The 18,087-nt window shown below is 44.6% G+C and overlaps 1 protein-coding gene across 1 annotated transcript in view; it reads left to right on the plus strand.

Moving 5' to 3' along the window:
- Positions 1–18,087, plus strand: part of LOC147906132 (uncharacterized) — a 320,331-nt gene that overhangs the window by 25,378 nt on the left and 276,866 nt on the right. The window contains exons 10-12 of the mRNA XM_087386859.1: positions 7,153–7,473; positions 7,782–8,120; positions 8,413–8,760. Coding sequence (XP_087242985.1) covers positions 7,153–7,473; positions 7,782–8,120; positions 8,413–8,760 — 1,008 coding nt within the window. The remainder of the gene's footprint in view (positions 1–7,152; positions 7,474–7,781; positions 8,121–8,412; positions 8,761–18,087) is intronic.

The raw sequence follows: 18,087 nt of genomic DNA on the forward strand, positions 1-18,087 counted from the left end.
TCTGAAGCTGAAAACATGTGTTCCTGAATCATAAGGATGTCCACTGCCCGTCCTACCACTACCCTCTGCAACTCTTGCCGGAGTATCAGGCATGAGGATGGGGGAGTCGGGAACAAGGCTCTCCTGTGAGTGGGTGCCTGTCCCAGAAAGACTACTTTGTGTGATTTTTCCGGGGGTTTAGAGGGCGAGCAGTCAGTATCTGTGCGTCGCCGTACTAGTGTGGATACCGGCTCAATACCGATCTTCCATGCCCACTTCATCATGAAGGAGGCTTCCACCCGAACCCACCCAAACAGCTCCGCACACTCTTGGAGGGGCCAGAGGTGTGTCTGCTCCACTTTTGCCTCTAGCGGCAATCTGATAACTCTTGTTGCCAAACCACACACCGGCTCCTCGCACGTGAAGCTCAACTGAAAGTTCACCTCCGCACCATGGGCGTACCAAAGGTCTAGTCCATGTGGCCCCATCCACTCATCCATCATGAGTGTAATCTAATTTTCCAAAATAGCATCAAACACCTCCAGGGACCATTTCTCCACCCCTGTGGAGGCAAACAGAAATCTCCAAATGGGGTGTGTTGGAGATCCCACTGCACTGATCAAACCCCCCTTTCAGGGCTGAAGGACCATGAGCGTTACCTCCAAAGGTAGAGGATAAGAGTCTGGAACCTCCGAGTAATTCCAAGGTCCTAACCTCCAGGATTTCCATGGTAAGAGGGACGCCCAAGCTGGAGGTTAATGGCCGTTGACTGGGCAGACGAGCCTCGTCCCTCAGGATCCCTCCCTGAACAGGCCTACTGCTGCGATGAGGAGGTAGAAGGGGGCATCATTGTTCCCTTGCTAGCTGGTAGGGGTGTCGAAGTGGAAGAACCTACTGCTGAAGTGGAGAGGGGGACACCAGGAGAGGGAGCGGTGAGGATGCGAGGGATAGAGGGAGGGGGGCGGGTGGTGAGGGTGACTAAAGAAGGAGGGGCTGAGGGGGGGGGAGGGGGCGGGGGGAAACCTGGAGGGGGAGGGGGAAGTGAAGAAGAAGAGGGGGAAGGGTCTGGGGGGGGGGAGGGGGAGGAGGAGGGACAAGGACCACAGGGCCCCCCTACTAGTTAGGCTGACCGGGGCTCTGGATGGCTCCTCCGCGGCCCCCATCGGGCTAGCGTTTGCAGTCCCACCATCGCCGCATTTGGAGCTCCTGGGGTTCGCTGCTGCTGCAAGGGTGGAATCGGAGGCTTTACCTCTAAAGCTAGAGGACCGTCTGGATGGATGGTGGCCCCTGTCGCTGGAGGAGGTGGCTCCTGCTGTTCCTCCTTCAGGGCCTCTCAATCAATCCTATCCCCCTCTCTGCGATTGGCCCTCTGCCTGCGGCGCTTGCGGGCCTGCTTACTTGGGTTCTTTTTCTTTTTAACTTGGGTCCAGTCCCCTTCTGAGGAGGTTACCCAAGGGATCTGAGACTCCTACTGCTCCTGTCTGAGAGGACGCTGTGGGTCCGGGCCAATTGACTCTATGTACTTTGCGGAGGGGGGGGGAGAGACGCATGAGGGAGGCCACGAGGGCAATCTCTAGCGAGGTGACCCATTTGTCTGCACCGAAGACACTGGCCTAGTAATCCAAAAATATCCACCCTCTAGCAAAGTGTGCCCCCTTCAAGGGTCTCGAGAAGGGGGACTCTGGGCTCTCAACCACTAGTCTGATCCGGGGGACTCCATCATCTGCTAAAATTGAGGCGGCCGACTCTAGCGGGGACTCAAGCATTGTGCCAAATGCCCGATCAATGAAAGGGAGGATGGCTCGATACTCCTTGGGGAGCCCTGGAAAGCGAAGTGTAATCGGAAACATGGAACATGGTGTGTCTTATCCATGTCCTCCACTGTAAACCCATGATACCAAGAAAAGAGGATGGGGCTCTGCTCCACAAGTGTCGAGGCAGTGTCGAGGGAGCTCAGCTAGATGAGGAAAACACCTTGTCCATAGATGGCGACCTCCTAGATGTGGTCTCCTTCTGATGCCAAGCTCGCTTGGATCCACTCTCACACCTGTCTCCGTGTAGGCGTGAGGCCCATAATTCTGCCTACAAGCGCCTTGTCCTGGAGGGACTGAACTGCCTGCTATACCTGCTGCTTGTCAGCTGGGGAAAGAAGAACCTTAACGGCTGTGGGATTCGAGGGTGCTGCCATAGAGCCCCTCTGGCTAGACCAAGGGTCACCACCAAGGTTTTCTTTCACCTTAACAAGCGCAAATGCTCCCGCTTCAGAGAGGACGAAGAAAAGGGAGAAAAACGTCAGAGGGGGAGGCGAAGACGAGGCGGCGTGAGGGGGGGGTAAGGACGGAAGAGGAAGGAGGAAGGCAAGGAGGCCGGAAGGCAGAGAAGGAGGGGGGGACGAGAAGGCGAGGAGGGAAAGAAGGCGAAGGCAAGAGACGAAGAGGCGAAGGGGAGGTGGTAGAGGCAGAGAAGGCGGGGAAGGCGACAAGGGGGAATGAGGTAGGGGCGGCAGGAAGCGGGAGAAGGCGGCGGGGGGAGGAGGTAGAGGCAGTGGGGGGAGGCAGGGAGGGGCAGCGGGGGAGGCGGCGGGGGGTAGAGGCGGGGGGAGGTGGCAGGAAGCGGAGAAGGCGGCAGGGGGAGGAGGTAGAGGCGGCAGAAGGAGGCGGGGAGGGCCAGCGGGGGAGGCGAAAGAAGCAGCAGGGAGGGGGAGGAGGAGGGGGAGCGGGGAAGCAAAGAGGGGAGGCGGGAGGGGGAAGCGCAGGGAGACGAGGCGGGGGGAGGTGAGGAAGGTAGGCGAGGGGAGATAGGAAGGGGGGAGCGGAGAGGTAGCGGAGGAGGTACAGGGAAGAGGCGGAGAGGGGGAGCGGGAAGGAGGAGTCGTCGAGAGGGGGCAATGGGAGCAGCCTGGTTCAACAAGGTTTTTTATGGAGGCTGTGTGTCACAAAGAGTGCAGAGTTGTATATCTCTACCATGTCGCATGGCCAAATCTCTTTTGTTCTTTCATATTATTGATTGAGGAAATTGGTCATGGCTATATTTGAAGAGGAGTTACACACATCGTAACTACATGTCTACCAAGTAGGCCCTACTCGATTATTAAAATTCCCCTCTCTTTTTGCTTTCACCACATAACCTCTCCAAGAGCTATAGGTACAAGGAGGTTCCCATCCTAGAGAGAGGAAAAATGAAAGGTTCTTTTTTTTTGGAAAGAGGACAAGAGGAATTTCCTCTTAAAAAAATATTTTGATGTACGATTACACATAAAATCCTATCAATTGCCAACAATGTCACCGTCTTCTCCCCCTCCAAGAGTAAACTCTCCTTAAGTAGGCGGCTATGCCACTAAGAGGCATGTGATAGGGAAACCTATCATACGTTGACTATGTCCCCATTACCCTCCTTTGGTGCTACTGTTGGTGCATCTCTTTCTTCCAGCATGCATGCATTTGGTTGCTTCTTTGAATCGTCGTTGCAGCTCCTTTGTTTTTTGTGTCATATGCTCTTTTGTAGCAATGTTTATTTGCATGCCCTACTTTCCTAGCTTTGGGATGTTTCAAGATTATCATGTTGGGTTAGAGCTACGAGGAGAATGGGCTCCACAAATGCCAAGGTGGTGTGAGGGAGCTCAGCTGGAGGAGGACGGAAGATGCCTCTCCCATAGATAGTGACCTCCTAAATGGCTCCCTTCTAGTGCAAGCTTTCTTGAATTCAATATACCAATCTTGCTAGGGTGGTGTCGAGGGAGCTCAGCTGGAGGAGGAAGACGCTTCGCCCATAGATAGTGACCTCTTGAATGTGGTCCCCTTCTAGTGCCAAGCTTGTCTCCTCATGGGGCGTGAGGCCAACTATTTTGCCCACTATTGCCTTGTCCTGAAGTGGCTGAGCTGCTTGCTTCACCCGTTGCTTGTCAGTTGGAGAAAGGAGACCAAGGGTGCTACCATAGAGCCTCTTTGTCCAGACCTAGGGTCGCCACCAGTATTCTCTACCTTCAAGAATGTTGCGCCACGCATGGAGAGGAAGGGGGTTGGAAGAGAAAGAAAGGAAAGAAAGGAAGAGAGCAAGATGCGCGGGTGGGGAGCAGGGAGCTGCAATTCACTACATATCAATCCTCTCTCTCTACTAGGAGGACTTTTTTCCTCAAGGAGTGCAATGGCTCCGTGTTCTTCTCAGAGTCCTCCACAAGATTGAGGTGGCATTTTCATCCTCATCCTTGGATGTTTTCTAGCTCTTTTACAGGAGTTTGATTTTTCCCTATTAGTGTGTTTGTTCTCTCGTGGTATGCATGATACTCTTCCCTTGAGCTTTGCTCTTGGAGTTTCATTCATGCTTAATAAAAATCTTCTGAAAAGTAGTAGGAGGTAGAGGTGGATAATGCTGGTGAGGGTAATAGTGCAAGGCTGCAATTTAATTGTGTGCGGCGAGAGCTTGGTGCAAAAGAGGATTCAATAGTATTATCAGTGTAACAGTAGGAGGCAGAGGTGGCTCTGTTGAGTTAACAAGAGTAGACATAGGGGTGAGTGTGCAAAGCACCATAGTGTTTGGTGTTGCTTTAATTAGTAAGTTTACAGTTACAATCATTGGGTAGATTCTATGAAAAATTTTATCAGAGAAACTTGCAGAGTCGAATGGTGGTTCTCAATGGCATTCGTTATTCAAGTGGCCATGTTGTATACATTGAAAAGACACCCTTTTTCCAATCTTTTGGCATCTTAGTAGGATCACTTTCCTTTTTTAAATTTGATGGATTTGAAGTATATCTTTTGAAAGTGGAAATGAATTTTCTTTTCTTTTATTAATTTTCCACCATTATTTCCATTGTTGGGGATTCGTATTTTTGCAAGTGGCCACAATTGTATCATTTAAATCTTTGTGAAACAAATCTTGGCTTCCAAAGATTTGATCGTGTTCCATTAGACTTCATTTTGATGGTCTCAATAAGTCCTCTAATAAACATATTCCATACCACGAGAGGATTTATGCTTGGAACTTTAGCATTTAAATGATAAAATAATTGGTAATAATCCAACTGCTAAGTTCATCATGTGCTTGGCTAAGCACTTTTTGAAAATTTCTTGGAACTGATTCATGTAAGTGGTTTTGTTTTCAAGTCCCTCCACCAGGTAAGAGCTTTTCCTCTTAGGTACCCTTGCAGAATGGTCAAATGTCGTCGATCATTGAAGTTGTACAAGGCAAAGTGACTTGTCCTTTTATTCAACCAAGTCTCGATATGGTGAACATGTTTCTCCTGTTCCTTGCCAAACATCTAGAGGACAAAAGAAGGATTATAAGAACATCATGGAGATGTTGATTTTCATCAACCAAGTTGACCAAGTCTCATAATTTTGGAGTTTCCAATTTAAGACCAAACATTTTGTTAGGATCTTCTTCTTCCTTCATGTCTTTGTCTTTTGTTGCGTCATGGAGAAATGTAAGATTCCCTATATTTTCTTAATCAAGTGACTATAAATTCTATCCAAAGTGAAAAAGTAAATATGACTTTTCAAAGAATTATCTACATAAGTAGACGGCATAGAAAAATAGCAAGATATTAAAACTGGACGAAAAGTAAACCTGAAAGAGGGTTTAGAATTCCACTCCAAAAGGTCTTAAATCAGCCTAAATCACTAATGTTCTGATAAGCCAAACATAAGGTAGTTTTACTTATATCCACCAGCTTATTCTACATCATACTAGGACCTTTTGCGGCAACACTTTTATTGTTCTCTCATAATACACTTGTGAGCCTTTTAATTTGTAGAGCCCGTGCCCTTAACCAGCTGAGTCTATCAGAATACTCTTGTTATCCTTTAACACATATACTAAAGCTAAACGTGGTTTCCACCTAAGTCACGATGTTCCAAAATTAAGTTGCTGCTACATGCTGAAATCAAGTTGTCGTTCCATAAGCTCAATTATGATTTTCTAATTGACACTAGTGACTAGTCTACAGCTAAAACCCTCCATGTCATTTGAGGAGTTATATCTCACTGCTACGAGGATGAGGCTGTTCACGCCTTATACCACTAGGGGCAGCCAAGCGATAAATAATTTGAACATCGGACAATCCCCCAAAATCTCAGGGACAGACTTATAAGGGCTGATCAACAGATTGATCCCTCAGAGATGTTCTGCTCATAAACATGCAACTGATGACAGTTTTTGATTATGCAAAATATAGTCTGAAGTCAGGCAACCTACGTAAGTAGATCTTACATGTTGCAACCCTTTGAGTCACTATCCTCTTGCTATGTGTGGGTATACTTATTTATTTCTTTTTGAAAATCTACAAAAAGAAAAGCTTCGATCAAGCTTTTGCTGCATTCTTTCCATTATCTCGATTTCTCTATTGGCAAAACCAAGCTTTGCCTCCAACGTACTAAGAATTCTTTCCTACCCACAATCTTCTTCCACTGGGGAACCTCTACCCACCACTTATAATTCAAAACTTCGAATCTTCTTTCTCTTCGAAAACAAGAAGAATGTCATTACAACAAAACAAAAAGACACAAGCATGAAGTATTTCCATTCTAATGTGGCTTTTGTGACAATGATACATAGAGATGACTCCCTCTCCAAGTCATCAAACCAAGTTCAAGAAACCGAACCATAGAATGCAATATCTGGGGTTCACCACCCAATGGTACAGCCATCGGCTTACCCACAAGTATGGAGGTCATAGGATAGATCCATGGCTTGGCCCTAGCTTCGTAGACCTCTCCGTCCCATACCACTGAAGTACCATCATGAAGGATGCATTTAACTAGCTTGCTAGCTAGTGTCAGGCCATTATTGATCCCATTGACTCTACCCACTAGGGTCTCTCCAGATCCATAGGTCAGCTAGGGATGTAACACTGTCGTTGTGTCATTTAAGGAGGCATGCTAGTATACACATCATGCCAGTATATGCATGGTTCTTGCCAAAGTAATGAAAACAGAAAACTTTCTACATGGTTTTTGAGACTTAAATGCCTTCGGTGTGAAAGCCAAAAAATTTAGTAGATGTCGGTCGTAATCTTTTTGTTACTCTTCTAGATAGAGTCTAGAGAGAACCTTTATGTAGCTCTGTCCAAGTGTGTTTCTATCTTCATGAGTATGATGCAAACCTAATATTAGATATAGCTGCATTGAATCATTACTTTTTCTTATATGTAGATGTTCTATTGCATTTTGATGACAGGAGATGTCGATCCTTCAAAGACAATTATTCTCGGAGATGGATTGAAAAACTCAACAGCTGGAGATCTTTCTGTTTTTTCTGTTCAATTGTGTGATAATCTGGGAAATCCTGCTGAAATAAATAACATCTCAATTGCAGTATCAATATTAAGGTTTGGAGACCCATCAGAATTACCCAAAAACATTACAATTGACAACAATAAGAAAGGATTCTACAATGTATCCTTTCTTGCAAAAGTTTCTGGGGAGTATGCGATTGTTGTACGATGGCGAGGTGTCACTCTAAATACAGGCCCTGCTTTATATAAGACTGTTCTTCCAGGTATAACAAGAAGAAGAAAGATATGGTGGAACAATTGTCTGATATGTGGGTCCGTCTTTTCTTGACATAACCAGTAATGAATGTTTGGAATTATTTATGCATGCAATGTATGAAAATATAGTTTTCTTCTAAGTGTAATATTGTGGCTCACAGAAGGTCATAAAAGGAGAAGATACTAGGAGGTGTGCTGGAAGGTCTTGATGTTGAATTCTTTTGTATGCTTACGTGTTCTTAATTATCTGTATATTTTCAAGCTTTAACTGTACACATTGGTAACACTAACAAACTGGCTTTCTTTCTTGTTGCAGGACCTTTGTATGTGCCAAATACTAAGGCAGTGGGATCTGGGCTGCAAAGGGGCACAGCTGGAAGCTACCTTGAATTTACCATTTCATTTTATGATATTCTTAACAATTCAAATCCACAAGGGCAAGCTAATGTCTCAATCACATTTGTGCCAAACACATTAGCATCACAAGATGTCCTGAAAACAAACAGCATGATAAGGGTGAAGTATCGCATCACAAAAGCTTATTCAACTCCATATTCTATATTAATTACAGCAGGGATATATAATGCTACACCTTCTGTATCCAATGCTACAGTTCCTATCCCTGGAAGCCCATTTCAAGTGCGTATTGAGGCAGGTTAGGGATTAGCCTGCGTAGCATTCTAATGCATAATGAGATTGTAGTCTTTCTCACATGACACATTTTTCATCATCTTATGTGCACTCGTATTTCAGAATTGATAAAGATGGCCTTATTTTCATGTAATGTGCTGAAATAGCTTCTTCTACGGGTATCTTGTGCTGTATTATTTCTCTGCTATGAAAGGCATATTTTACAGGGTGTAACATTTGCACTAGCAATGAAGGTGTTTTAGATTGAAATAACGCTCCAAATTTATTTTACTTCAGTTCTTCCTTTTTATTTGTAGGAACTGTCTCCGCACCAAATTCTCTTGGAGGATGGCAAGAGGATGCAAACACTTTTGAAGTAGGTAGCATGGCAGAATTTTTTATTACTCCCAGAGATACATATGGGAATGATATTTTCAAGAGAAATACTTATCCATGCATGTGTAATTTCTCTGCACAAGTGTACCTCCTGGGGAATCCAGAACCTATCATTGTGAGGGATATGCTTATTGAATCACTGGGCAATACAACCATTGAGACACAGAGACTACGATTTTCTTTGCAAGAAGCTGGACAGTACTTGCTCCAAGTTGGAAATGTTTCAGTTAACATACTGGGATCACCTTTTCCTTTTTCTTATGTCACAGGTCAATAATTGATACCGAGCTTGATTATCTTATTTCTAGTAAAATCATGTTTGTGTTCACATTGCCGATGCAATGTACTATCGTTCTTAGGAATTAGTTGGACTTCAATGGTTTTGACCAAGGGGAATTTGTATTTTCAAATGATGTAGTCTTTTAAACATTAGACTAGATGGAAGAAACTCTTCAGTCTTTTCACTGTACAGTTTCATAAGAGAACAAAAAATATATATATTGTATGAAAAATTTGTACTTTTTCCCCTTTTGTAAATAGCAAACTACATGAATGCTTATGAAAATAACATTATACAAGATTTGACATGTCTAGCCCTTTGGCTTTGTATGGGTAGTGATGTTGGAAATGGAAGAGAGAGAATGGAGTTGAAGCAAGCTAGAATGGAATTGCAGCAACACAAATGAACTACAAAGATAGGAAACCATAGGATGGACCCTAATTGGGATCAAAAGATGTGTGGTGACTAACTCTCCCACAAACTCAATCTCTAACTGAGGCTAGGGGTAAACAACCTTAATAAAGGGAAAAAGTGCCCCTAGCCCCTTATTACATAACATTGGCCACTACCTTAAAACTTTGGATGAGGTAATGCTTTCGTGAAGAGAAATACGAGATTTTGGGAAGAAGCCCAAGCTGATGTCCCATGCATGTAGCTGCTCCCTGACATAATGATATTGAGTTCAATGTGTTCTGTACGACCATGAAACATGAAGGAACATGGTGGAGAGAGAAAGAAAGAAAGAAAGAAAGTGTATTATTGTCCACTAAAGGCCAAAATGGGCCCATGGGACATCAAGAACTCTGCATACAAGATAGCACAAAATCAACGTGCCACAAAGAAGAGGCATCGTCGAATATCATCTAAGTGCTACGCAATACAATGCAAGTGAAAGTACATAATGTCAAATCTGAGCCTAAATACAAAGTAAACTAGATGCAAGGAAACCGCCCCTGGGTGCAAAATGGGGGGATGAGTACAATATGCCAATGCAAAGATACAAGTCCAGGTGTCACGGAGTCTGAGAACCAAAATAATACTGGAAATCCTGTCCATCGACTCTGCCTCCTGCTATGAGAGTACAAATCTGAGCAAAGGTGAGGTGAGCGGCTGGTGGGGCGAGATCTCCATGAGTAAGTCTCCTCCGAAAAGCTGCCATCATCCTGGATCGTCTGGAGATGAAGCGACGAGTACGTCCCCTATGTAACAAGATCCTGCGGCGTCTACAAACCATCTCATATGTACATCCACAGGGTGGAGGCATGTGTCCTGTGTGAGCTCTGACCTCCTCGTGCTCCTCCTGGTCTCTGTCCTCTGGTATAGCGTGTGCCTGAGCTCTATCAGGCTGGGCTCTATCACGCTCCGGTCTGTGCTGATGGTCTCTGAGGTAGTCTCGTCGAAGCATAGTGGCCTCCCTGACATAAAGAGCTAGGCAATGCTGATCCTCGTAGTCCATCACTCGTGAGAGAGGTCCAAAGCCATCCGTGAAGAGACAGTGGAATCTACCTCTGAGCTCATAATATAGCGGGCATCTGCAAATGAAGTGCTCCTCTGACTCCACCTCTCCCATGGTGCAACAAGGGCAGATCCTGGTCGCCGTCCATCCTCCATGCGTCGCATCCTACCAGCCTCTATCTCGAGCTGATGCGAAGAGACTCTAAGCTGGCCAAGGGCAATCCTCAGTGAGTGGGACATGTGGATACCTGTATAGCCTGGTGGAATGACAAATCCATCCTCTGAGATCCGAAGGAGAGAGAGAGAGAGAGAGGGTAGGCTAGGGAGAGAGGAAGTGAGACTCAAAAGGAGACATAATGAAATGGAAATGAAATGACTAGAGCAATGAACTATGAGAGTACTCACATGTAGACCAAAGAGCTTGTAGCTTGATACTTGATTAATTTGACACTAGATAAGTACAGCTCTTATATAAGAGCGCACACACACATATGAATACCTATGCATATGGGATAACTCCCAATATGACACGTGGCATCCATAGGACTCACTAGAGTATAAAACACCCCCTAGACACCTAGTACACTCATTTTTGACTCACTTTGGCTTCATATTCCAACACCCCCCCATGAAGGCAAGGTGAGAGACTAGTGGAATGGAACCAAGAACAGAACATGACAATGACGATCATCAAAACTGTGCATGCCGGTTTAGAACTAGACATGGTTCCCACACAATCTCAGAGGTAAGTGAGCATGGCTCAAAGGCTGGTGAGCATAACATAGAAATCTCATCTAGCATGGCTCAGAGGCTCATCATGCATGGATGCATGACCAACTTAGAGGTCTAGGAGACCAATGCACCAACGTCCTGTTGGAATATGAAGCCAAAGTGAGTCTAAAATGAGTGTTCTAGGTGGTCTAGGTGTGGTTTTATAGTCTAGTGAGTCCTAGACATGCATGCGTCATATTGGGAGATATCCCATAGACATTGTGACTTTCTAGAGTCTAGTGGCACACTATATAGTGTTGTATCTATTGTCTATCACATCAATCAACATCAAGCTCTTTGGTATCATGTGAGTACTTGTCTATTGCTTTCATTTTGTTTCCATTTCATTTCCATTATGCTTGTTATCATTCCTTTCCATTCCTAGAGTTAGCTTGCTTCTCTCCCTACCACTATGATCTTTCATATGGTATCAAAGCCATGTTCCTAGCCCTGCTCTCTCTTTTCCTTTCCCTTCCAAGAGGTTGAGGTGAGGGAGGCCAATGAAGCTACTCTACCTCATCCTCCTTGGAAGGCTACCCTCTCCTCTCCTTCCTTGAGTACTACTTCTTCTACCCAAGCCTCACCATGTTCTTTCCTTGCCATCAACTACCCCCTCCTCTCCTTCCTTGAGCACTCCCTCTTCTACCCAAGCCTCACCATGCTCTTTCCTCGCCATCAACTACCCCCTCTCTAGCTACTACTCTCTAGCTACTACAGACGGCTGCAAACAGGCCGTACAGCCTGCTGTAAGCAGTCCGTATAGGCCGTACAGTCCGTACGGACTGTTTTCGTGCAGTCTGTGCCGTACCAGCCTGCCCGCCTGCCCGTACACCTGCTGCTCCAGCCTTGAAATGCGTGCCCAATAGTAGCTGACGCTGCCCTCGGGATTGCTGCCAAGTTGCTACTCCTTTGCGCGACATTCTCTTGGAGCTGCTGCCTGCAAGTTGGTGCCCGTATTCTGCCCGTCATTCTCTTGGAGCTGCTGTCCTTCCACTTCTGTCTACCATGAAGAAGTTCTAGACCTGCTCCAGCTCATGAAGAACTTACCAAGGTGATCTTTCCATAGGTGCACTTGCATTTCTACTCTTTTCCAGCCATGGAATTCTAGAAAATTGCACACTGGGAGAATCTGAAGGACAAAGCTCTTTCTCTCATTGGTTTGGGGTTGTGTGATGACGTTATTCATCATATTGATTTTGACTCCACTACTCACGACTTATGGGCTAAGTTTGAAGAATTGTTCGGTAACAAAATCATAAATTCAAAGGTATTCCTCAGACATGAATTCTTCAAGCTGCACATGAAGCATAAAGACTCTCTTCTTGCTCAATTGAATCATATGGAATCCCTTGTCACTCAACTTGCTTGTCTGAAGCCCCCTGTAGGGGAAGATGATCAAGTTGTTGTGCTCCTCTTGAGCATTGAGGAAAATTCTAAGTACCGGGAGATCATACCATCATTGTGTGTGACACAAATGGGTTATCATGATATGGTTCTGGGAGATCATACCATCATTGCGTGTGACACAAATGGGTTATCATGATATGGTTGCTATGCTTATTGATCATAACAGATGGTATGCAGACACTCCAGACTCCACTGTATTGTACTCCAAGGGCAAAGGCAAAGGCAAATTCAAGCCTTTCAAGTGCAATCACTGTGGGAAGCTTGGTCACACCGAGGATCGCTGCTTCCAGAAGCTTGCCAAGCAACAACACAAGGATCATGTCAACTTGGTTGGGGCTGCAATAGTGAAGACGAAGAAGAAGATGATGCTTCGACATTGACTAATGCTCTTACTGCCGACATCAGAGATCTCTCTCTCTATTCAAAGCTATGTACCTGATGATCAGAACTTTTGTTTCTAATCTACTTTTATTATTCCTACAGCTTGATGCATTTTGGGATCCTCTGCTTTGGGTAGTCCCCCTAAAATGATATGTATTGAGTGTGTGATTTTCATTGAGTCTAAAGGTCCTCTGCCTTGGATAGTCCTCCTAAAAAGATGTATTGGTTTTCCTATTTTTGGTGTGTGGCTTCCTAACATGTCATGCTATGAATCCAAGGGGGGATGTAGTGTGGGAGCCATATGTATTGGCTTTGATAGGTCTCGTTATCAGGCTTGGCCAAGTTCTAGGATGGTGGTGTATTCCTAGACCTATGAGCTGGTCATGTAGCCATGCTATAACGTGAGCCTCTGAGCATGTTGAGTCTCAAGACCGTCATTGTCGTGTTCTGTTCTTGGTTCCATTCCAGTAGTCTTTCACCTTGTCTTCATGGGGGGGTGTTGGAATATGAAGCCAAAGTGACTCTAAAATGAGTGTTCTAGGTGGTCTAGGTGTGGTTTTATAGTCTAGTGAGTCCTAGACATGCCACGTGTCATATTCGGAGATATCCCATAGACATTGTGACTTTCTAGAGTCGAGTGGCACACTATATAGTATTGTACTTGTCTATTGTCTATCACATCAGCCAACATCAAGCTCTTTGGTATCATATGAGTACTTGTCTATTGCTTTCATTTTCTTTCCATTTCATTTCCATTATGCTTGTTATCATTCCTTTGCATTCCTAGAGTTAGCTTGCTTCTCTCCCTACCACTATGATCTTTCACATCTTGGAACTCTCAAGCCAGGCCTGATAAAAAAATAGACCTATCAATGCCAATATATGGCTCCCACAGTACATCCCCATCTTGACTCCAGGGACTAACTAGAAACATGGAGTCACAAACCATAAAAATGTGGGGGTTAAAGGTCACTGTGCCTTTACCCCGGTTATGTACAATACTCAAACACATATATAAATGAATGAAAAAGAAGATTAGGGTGTTCTGCACCCACCAAAACTTGTGTGGCTCTCTGTTTCTCTCTCTCCCTCTTCTATTCTTGCTTCCGTTGAGAGCACTCTCAACTGGTATCAGAGCCCGGGTGATCTAGCTGAGCGTGCGTAAATGCCTAGAAGCTCAGCAGCTCTGAGGGAGGAAGGAGAAGCTCTGTGGAAAGCTTTGTGGGTGACTTTACTTGCATCCGAGTGTACAGAGACCTTGGAGGAACCTTTGGAAAAGTCACTTTGGCTTTGCAAAGTGGTTTTGAGAGCCTGTTAAGTGTTTTGAAAAAAAAAAGTCGTTTTTTGAGCTTTTCCCTGTTCCGTTCGATGACAGAGACTCCGTATTGACTTATAGAGGCAACTATTGCTTGCTTTTGGTGTCCACTTCACTTCAAGAGCTTGGAAACACCTTCATTCTTGAATCTGGGATCATTTCATTGGATTTCTGACTCATTGTGTCAGTTTCTACTTTTTTCTGCCCAGGTGTTGGAACTCAAGTTTGGAGCAACCATTTGCAGATCTGTCAGTTCCGGTGGACTCAAGAGTTCCTAAAACTTCTATGTTGCTCATCATTCGCACTCCGGTGGAGTTTACAAACAGCTCTGTTTCCAAAAACGTTTTTCAGTTCGTGTGTTGGACCCAGTGATTGAGACCACGGTTTCCAAAACCGTCTGTCCCATTACGTTCTGGACGCCCAAAAACCCCTACCTGTCAGTTCTTACGCGATTCAGTGGAGGATTTTCAGAGTTATAGATCTCTGTGTATTCGATTTCGTCTCTTTGTTATGCATTTTTCATTCTAAGGTTTTGAAACCTTAGATTTATGCCACATGGCAGTGGATAAGTGTTGACTCCCATTTCTCACTCATCGGTTGGGATTTTGGAGTTCTGGCAGAAGAGAGATATTTGCAGATTTTCTTGCTGAGTCCGATTATGCAATGGCGCCCATGTTTTGAGGCATCTCAGGTTCTATTTTCAGTAGCAGTCATTACCGTGGGACTATGATTTCTTGAGCATACCTTATGCAGATCACTTTGGTTGCAGTTTGAGTAGTGTGTGCGCTCATTTGTGGTGTGCATTGGGTTGCAGTGGATGATTTATAGGCCATTTGGATGCATTGCGGTCCTTATTGGATGCACTGATAGGCCCAAATTGCCTTGTGGGATGCTATTTTTATGGACGCTTTGCACATGGATGCTATTTTATGCTAAGGGACAGCTTTGACACATTGCAGGTGATGCACTGATAGTGCTATGCTCTCTGGCATATGCATTAATAATATCTCATCCAAGTGGATGGTGTTTATGCTTGAGTTATTTGGCACTTTTATTAGCATTTTGGATTGCCATCGCAGTTGGCATTTTCTTTTGGGCCAGATTTGCTTATATGGATGCATAGTATATGCACATGAGTCAAATGCTTTGAGCTTTGAGTTTTGGTGATATTTCAGTCTATTGTGGCATACACATTTGGGTGCACCTGGTATTTGGTGTGATTCTCTCTTGTAGGCACTAGCATTTGGGATTTTTTGCTTCATTTGCATCATGGCATCCTCTTCCATGTCTGAAAAGGAGTTTTTTAGCATTAAAAAGTTTGATGGGACAAACTTTTCTTTATGGGAAGAACAGATAAGGGATGTGCTTTTTCAAAAGAAGCAGATTAAACCCTTGGCAGGGATTGAAGCTAAGCCTGCAAATATGTCTGAGGATGATTGGAATGAGTTGGATGCATTAGCAAAGTCTACTATTAGACTTCATCTTGCAGAGTTAGTTTATTTCACAGTAGTAAATGAGCAGACTACGGAAGATTTGTGGAAGAAACTGTGTGCCACTTATGAGAAGGAAACTGCCTCTAATAAAGTTTACCTCATGAAGAGGTTGTTTGAGCTGCAGATGAAGGAAGGGGTCTCCATTGCTTCTCACTTGAATGAATTCAATATTATTTTCAGCCAGCTTCAGGCTCAGAAGACGAATTTTGATGCGGAGACTAAGGCATATTTCTCTTATGTTCATTGCCATTCTCATGGGATACCTTCCGTACAACTGTCAGTAACTCTGCACCTGCCGACGAGATTAGACGGAAGTCTATGGACGGCAACAAGCAGGATGCAGCCTTAAATGTGCAAAGGGGCAGATCACAGTTCAGGGGGAAGTCTCGTAGCAAATCCAGGGCACGGAACATTGAGTGTTACCACTGTGGCAAGAAGGGCCATATGAAAAAGGATTGCTACAAGCTGAAAAGGACCATATGAAAAAGGATTGCTACAAGCTGAAAAGAGAGCAAAAGGATAAGAAAAAGAATGCAAATTGGGGTGCAAATCAGAAGGAAGAGAGTCCAAGGGAGGACAAAGGAAAAGTGAAGATCGAGGAGATCAATGCAGTCACACATGATAGTGACAATGACGTTCTCTTCATGTCTAGTTTATCTGCAGAGTTGCTTACCACTTCAGATGATGCATATTCCCAAGATTGGATTTTGGATTCTGGTGCTTCATTCCATGTTACTCCCCATAGGGAATGGTTCTCCACTTATGACAGTGGAAAGACAGGTTGTGTGCATCTTGGAAATGACTATGCATGTGACATAGTGGGAGTAGGTGACATAAAGTTTTCTTTTGCAAATGGGTCTGCATTTATTTTGAAACATGTGAGACATGTGCCTAAGTTGACCAAGAGTCTTATTTCAGTGGGTGAGCTAGATGATGCTGGTTTTCACACAACTTTTGGCTTTCAGAGTTGGAAAATTCAGAAGGGCTCTATGCTTTTGGACAGGGGTGCCAAGTGTGGGACTTTGTATCCCTTACATGTATCAAGGGTATTTGATCATGTTGTTGCAATAACCGAGCAGCCAAGCACTTTTGTGGCATTGCAGGTTGGGGCACATGAGCCAGAATGGAATGAAACTCTTAAGCCGTTTGGGTTATGTACCGCATTTGAGTTTCTCTGATTTTGAATTTTGTGAGCACTGTCTCTATGGGAAGCAGACTAAATCAGCCCATAAAAGAAGGGGAAAGAAAGAGTTTGAAAAGCTTGATTTGGTACATTTAGACGTATGTGGTTCCATGCCTACACGGTCATTAGGCGAGGCTGAATACTATGTGACATTCATTGATGATGCAACTAGGAAAGTGTGGGCTTATGCTATAGCTCGGAAGAGTGATGTGTTCCAGGTATTTCAGAAATGGCTGGCCTTGGTTGAGAATTAGTCAGGTAGAACGCTTAAATGCCTACGGACTGACAATGGTGGAGAGTATCTCTCTCATGACTTTCAGCATTTCTTTGATACACGTGGGATTAAGAGGGAGCTCACATCCCCTCGTACTCCAAAGCAAAATCCAGTTGCAAAAAAGATGAACCGTACCATTTACGAAAGGTTGCAATGCATGCTTTCCAATGCAAGTCTTTCTGGTGGTTTTTGGGCTGAGGCAATGAAGACTGCAGTGCATGTGATCAATAGATCACCTAGTAAGAGTTTGGATGGTGGTATTTCTGAAGAGGCATGGAGTGGCAAGAAGCCCTCTTACTCTCATTTGCATATATTTGGGTGTGAGGCATATGCACATGTGCCAAAAGAGCTTCGAAAGAAGCTAGATCCTAAGTCTAGGAAATGCATCTTTCTAGGTTATGGTGAAAGTGGAGAGATGGGCTATCGTCTTTGGGATCCAGAAGCAAAGAAGATCATACGCAGCCATGATGTAGTCTTCAATGAGAAGAACATGCATAAGGCACCCATGAGGGATGTGGAAATGAGGAGAATCACTTTCCAGGATGTAATCCACCTGCATATGTTGATAGACAGCAAGCTGTCCATGCACCAAATGTGCAAGAAATGGTACCACCAAGTACTCCCATAGGTATACAATCAAGGGTAGATGATGGATCATCTATTGGTGGAAATGATGAGCCAAATGTGGCTGATATGCAGGTGGGACAGCAAGCTGAAATGCTCTTGAGAAAATCATATAGAATGTCTAGACCGCCTGATAGGTTTGTTCCAGGAGTAGACTATGTGATGCTTACTGATTGCAGGGAGCCTTCTTACTATAGAGAGGCTATGATGCGTGAGGATCAACGCAAGTGGGAGTATGCTATATGCAATCAGAGATGAGTTCACTTATGAAGAATAAGACTTGGGACTTGGTTTCTTTGCCACATGGAAAGAAAGCATTGCCATGTAAATGGGTCTACAAGATGAAGGTCACAGGTGATGATGTGCCTAGGTACAAGGCCCGTTTGGTCGCTAAAGGGTTCAAGCAAGAGAAG

The sequence above is a fragment of the Dipteris shenzhenensis genome, chromosome 1 (assembly GCF_047967505.1).
Source record: "Dipteris shenzhenensis isolate YYH24624 ecotype China chromosome 1, Dip_SZ_1.0, whole genome shotgun sequence".
NCBI lineage: Eukaryota > Viridiplantae > Streptophyta > Polypodiopsida > Gleicheniales > Dipteridaceae > Dipteris > Dipteris shenzhenensis.